Raw genomic sequence first — 5,231 nt, 5'->3', positions numbered from 1 at the left:
ATATATATATATATTTTTTGTTTTAATGTATATAGTCATGACTGAGAGCTTTAGAATGAATTTTACCACAACTCAACATATGCCAAGATTGTCAGTAAACTGGATTATACAAAATGCCCACTTCTTTCACACCTCTCTGAGTGTTATTCTATGATCTTCCATCACCAACCATAGCTAATGATATCTTGATATCACAAAAGTATTGATACAAGTATCACGAGTAGTTTTAAAGTATCGATACTGATATTGATATTGATCTTTAAAACTACTCACGAGACTGGTATCACGAGTATTAAAGTATCAATACCAGCCAGTATCCACAGCGGGTATCAAAACTGAAAATCTTGCCAATTGTCACTGTTCAGTCTGTGGCTTGATTTTGAAACATTTTGTGTAATTGAAAATTTATCATAAATAATATTCTAGTTAGTTATTAATAAGTTACTATATTTATGCAAAATGACCAGCATGCAGGTATTCAGATATTTCCTTATGGTAAAACCAACATGCTGGTTTAAGTGAGGTTATATATTCCTCTCTAGAGGGAATATTAAAAAAAACAAATAAGTTATGTGACAAAAATGAACAAGTTTTTATTCTAAAACTGTGAAACTGTCAGCATTACATCAAAAACTACAATTATATTTAATTAATATGCATCACTGTCCTTAATTCAACTAGTTATTCTTTTAATCACCATAACAGTGTATTTCTATTAATAGGACTTATTATACTGGTGTATAAGATTACAGCAACTCAGTCACACAGATTAAAATTGTTTTATTTACAATTACCTGGACACATACAAATTGCGTTTCGGACCTGTTTGTCCCTCTTCTGTTATGGTGATTAAAAGAATAACTAGTTGAATTAAGGACATTGATGCATATTAATTAATTATTGTATATATAATATTTAAAGTTTTTGTAATACAGTAAAATCTGTGAAAGCTGGAACTTGAGTAATGTGGAAACTTCCAGAGATGGAAAGTGCAAATATTTTTCAGTAAAACAATTTACACATGTACTGTGGATGTCACACCAACAATTGTTGTAACTCAAGTGAAAATTTACACCAAAGACATTAAGGAGAGTTTTAAGGAACACTTTTAATTTCCAGCTAACACTTTTGACATAGATATGAATGTCATCCTCAGGCAGTAATTAAAAATGAACAGATTTCAAATGGATTTAAATTAAAATTTTTTTTTGTAAAACAATTACATTTACTTAACATGTTCTCTGAAAGCTAGAACCTATGAGATGGACAAAATGAAAAAATCATGCTGTTGCAACCCTAATATTGTGAAGTATAGATGCAAAAGCTGGAAACTTGTCTAACTATATTTTTGTATAAACAATGAAATTAATAAGAAAATAAACATAGTTCTGCAATTGATAAAATCCATAATAAGCTTAAAGGTTTCTGCAAATTATAACAAGTGAATGTAAAAAAGAAAAGAAAGAGGAAAGCTATACTAACAATAAAAAAATAGAATTAACTGAATTTAGTTTTTATGGGATTAACAAAGGGGAAAATTACATTTGAATACAATCTACACTTATGCTCTGTCTATGATATTTTCATCATGTTCATTTATTTTTGAAAGTTTAAAAGTTTATTTCCTAATATGTGATAATTGTTCTAGAAACATAAGGTGGAGGTTAGGTTAGACTAATCTTCCAAAATTAAGAATTTTGGAAGATTATTCACTTTATACTTGCTGTTTTTCAGTCTGGGGCCTATTGTATTAAGGATTGTTTTGACTGATGCTCATTGATATTAGATTGTTTTATTAAAAATTAAACTTTGCCCACTTATTTAATTACATATAAAATCTGTATAATGTATGCAGACATCTCTGATAAATGCAATTTTAATAAATATATTTAAATTGTAAAAGACTTATTTTTTTCATCAAATTTCATGAAAGCATAGAGAGACATTTTCAGGGCATTTGTATAGGCAATAGAAAGCAATACAAAAGGGTTAAGATTATATCCCATCAATGGCAGAAAACCTACGAGACATAGAAACACAAAATAGTCCCATTGTATTCCTTTTGCAGGTTTTACTGTAATATTTTCATGTTTGTTTGTTTATTTACTTTATTCATATTATTAGGTGATGGTAAAGTATATACTTTTGGAGAAAGTGAAGGTGGAAAATTAGGGCTTACAGAAACTCAACTTAAAAAGTTACCTAAACCACAACCTGTCACTGGACTCACTGGAAAAATGTTATCAGTATCTTGTGGAGGAAATCACACCATTGTTTTGACAGGTAATTTAAATAATATTTTAAAAATATAAAATTTCTATTAAAAGGTTATAATTTTGATTTAAGTAAATAATTATATATATATATTTTTTTATAACTTGATTATGATAAATATCATGATCAAGTTATAAATTTGTCATTTATGAAATTAATAATCAAAAAACTAACCGATTTGCAAGGGCTAACCTCCAGCCCAGAAAGAATTAATAGCCAAATATCTAAATTCTAGAAAAAATCCATTATTTAGATTTTTGGTTTGCCTTAATATGTTGATGCCTTGCATTAATCAATAAATTTATAATAATAATTATAAGTTAATAAGAATGAAAATTGATTTTAATTAATTTTATAATTAATAAGCAAACTTATACTTAAAATTTAGCTAAAAACATAGCATAATTTATAATTAATCTGTAGTTATTTAATTATGAATTTATATAATATGATAATATATTTTAATGTAAGTATATATTTCAAAGAATAAATTTTGATTTTGGTTTTTAATGAAATTCACAATGTTAAAATTTGAAAATTTTTATTCATGGGAACAATTTTTATGATGAAATATTTTAAGTATTTAAAATAATATAAATTTAAGTGTTTAAAATTGATAAAATCTTGTTTTATGAATGATTAACTTCCCAGCTATAAAGTAAATTTTTTGTAAATTGAGTCAAAATTGTAATATATTTAAATGAGATTAGTTCCTTCAGTATGAAAACTGTCTACTAAACTCAATTAAAAAGTTAATTTTTAAAATTTTAATAAAGAATTATAGTTCTTTTATAATTATTTAACATAAATAATAGGTTATTTATAAATAAAACAAGAAAAAAGTTATAAATATACATATTAATTGAAAGAGAGTTTCAGTTTGTTTGACTTAGTTTGAGTAAATGGCTGGGACTACCAAAGAGATTTGAGAAAGGTGCAATTGCTCACATGTAGGGGTGGCAAAAATATAATGGTAAGTCTATGGGAAAGCAAGCGACAAACATATTGGACAATCACATGCCTTCTAGCAATTTAGTTTTTCTTAACAATATTACACTGCTGACACATTGTATTTCTGTTTTTGTTTTTGTTGTCTTCTCTTGTTTTGACTTTTTTCTATTGATTTCAAATTGTTCATTAATGACAATCTTTATGAAAAGAGAAAACATAAAATGAGGCCTTACTGTATTCATTTTCAGATATGTAATTTTTATATTTAATTGGAACTGTCAATGGACAATAGATTTCCACCTCCATATAACAAAATTACCCAAGATTACAATAAAATGTAATTAAAATTAACAACATAAATAAATACAATAAAAATTATATAACAACAAGAAATACATAAAAAAAAAGAAAAAAGCAAAGACATAATGATATGAGGACAAAACAAAATCGCAGATTATATAGAAATCATTAGCGTAAGTGTTTGTATTTTGTAAATATATGATGAAGGTGATGTTCAATAGGAGACACGTAATCAATGGAATGATAAAAGAAAGGTCTATGAGATAGTGATAATCAATAAAAAGGATAGTAGGATGGAGAAATCATTGAGATTGGCATTATATGTGCATTTATCGCAAGTACTTTCGACAATCCTAATGTCGTCATCATCGTAACACTGATCTCAGTGATTTCTCTGTCCTACTATACAGTATTTGGCATGAATATCAACCCATTGATTGATAAAAAGGAGTATGTAGACATGATAGCAATCGAGTTTTCCTGGAAGAAACTTTCAGTTTTAGCAAATAATATTTTAATGGCATAATTGGGTATTATGCCAATAAAATATTTATAAGTTAAAATATGATTGAAGTATTTGACCCTTTCATTGAAATCAGGTAATCCCAGTCTGACTTTTGCGACTTCAGCATTATTAGCATATGATAGACAGCAAACTTTGTTCAGAAAGAATTATACTTTTTTTATTTCATTAATAACTTTGTTTAGTACAGAAGGGGCAGTCATTGTCCAGATTGATAACAGTAGTTGATTAAAGACTGAAAGTTCATAAAGAAAATCAACCTTAGTACAGTTTTTGAGGATATCGGTCTGCAAAAACACCATAAAATATCTTGGTGTATTGTGATAGACTTAGCAATTTTTTCTCTATGACCTTTAAAGGTCAATTTATTGTCAAAAATGACCACTAAGTCACTATATGAATTTACATAATTTAAGACATAATTATAGATATATACCTATAATCATGTCTTGAATTAAAGGTTTATGTAATAAAATATATATAGATATAGTGTTTTTATAAGTTGTATACTAGTATTTACAGATTTGTTATTCAGTTTCTTTATAAAGTTTTAAAGATAGTAATAAAAATATTAAAAGATATCTTCCACCTTTTCCAGCACCTTTATTCAAACAAATGTTTTTGGCCACTTTTAGGAGCCAGAATCAGGTTTCAATGAATACAATGTGATGCTGGCTCCTGAAAGTGATTGAAAATGTTTATTTTAATAAAGGAATGGTGCTGGAAAAGGTATGAAAGGTGTCTTTTAATATACTACTATGCATATGTAGCTAGAACTATTTCTAAGATTATCAGCACAAAACCTTTCTCACTAATTATTCCTGTTAATACGGCTAGAAATTAGTGAGAAAGGTTTTTTGCTGATAATCTTTTAATATAGACTGGTTCTAGCTTTTTATTAGTGTTTCAGTACTAAAAATTTTACAAAAAAAAAAAAACAAGAAAGAAAATAATTAATTTACAGTGAGCTGAATCTAGAACCATGCTTAATTGATTACAATCGACCCCCCCTATAACACTGTTGATTTTACCGTTTTATATGAATTCCGTGTTGTACGAGTCACTTAGATTTTACAAATACGTGTGCCGGACTGTGAACAGCTCACGTATTTATAAAATCTAAGTGACTCGTACAACATAGAATTCATATAAAACGGAAAAATCAACAGTGTTATAGGGGGGT

At 27.2% G+C, this 5,231-nt stretch overlaps 1 protein-coding gene and 1 long non-coding RNA gene across 2 annotated transcripts in view; one reads left to right on the top strand and one right to left on the bottom strand.

Annotated features, from left to right (window-relative positions):
* The window catches only part of LOC111635291, a 3,397-nt gene extending 2,583 nt beyond the window's left edge, over nt 1-814 (bottom strand). Inside the window, exon 1 of the long non-coding RNA XR_002758352.1 lies at nt 795-814. This is a non-coding gene — a long non-coding RNA (uncharacterized LOC111635291). The remainder of the gene's footprint in view (nt 1-794) is intronic.
* Nucleotides 1-5,231, top strand: part of LOC111635295 (X-linked retinitis pigmentosa GTPase regulator-like) — a 72,209-nt gene that overhangs the window by 30,431 nt on the left and 36,547 nt on the right. Inside the window, exon 6 of the mRNA XM_023380224.1 lies at nt 2,125-2,283. Within this exon, the coding sequence (XP_023235992.1) occupies nt 2,125-2,283 (159 nt within the window). The remainder of the gene's footprint in view (nt 1-2,124; nt 2,284-5,231) is intronic.

The sequence above is a fragment of the Centruroides sculpturatus genome, unplaced genomic scaffold, assembly GCF_000671375.1.
Source record: "Centruroides sculpturatus isolate CEXI.00-Female unplaced genomic scaffold, Cexi_2.0 scaffold928, whole genome shotgun sequence".
In the NCBI taxonomy this organism is placed as follows: Eukaryota; Metazoa; Arthropoda; class Arachnida; order Scorpiones; family Buthidae; genus Centruroides; species Centruroides sculpturatus.
The sequence above is the reverse complement of the archived record's forward strand: the minus strand, read 5'-3'. Positions and strand labels throughout refer to the sequence as shown.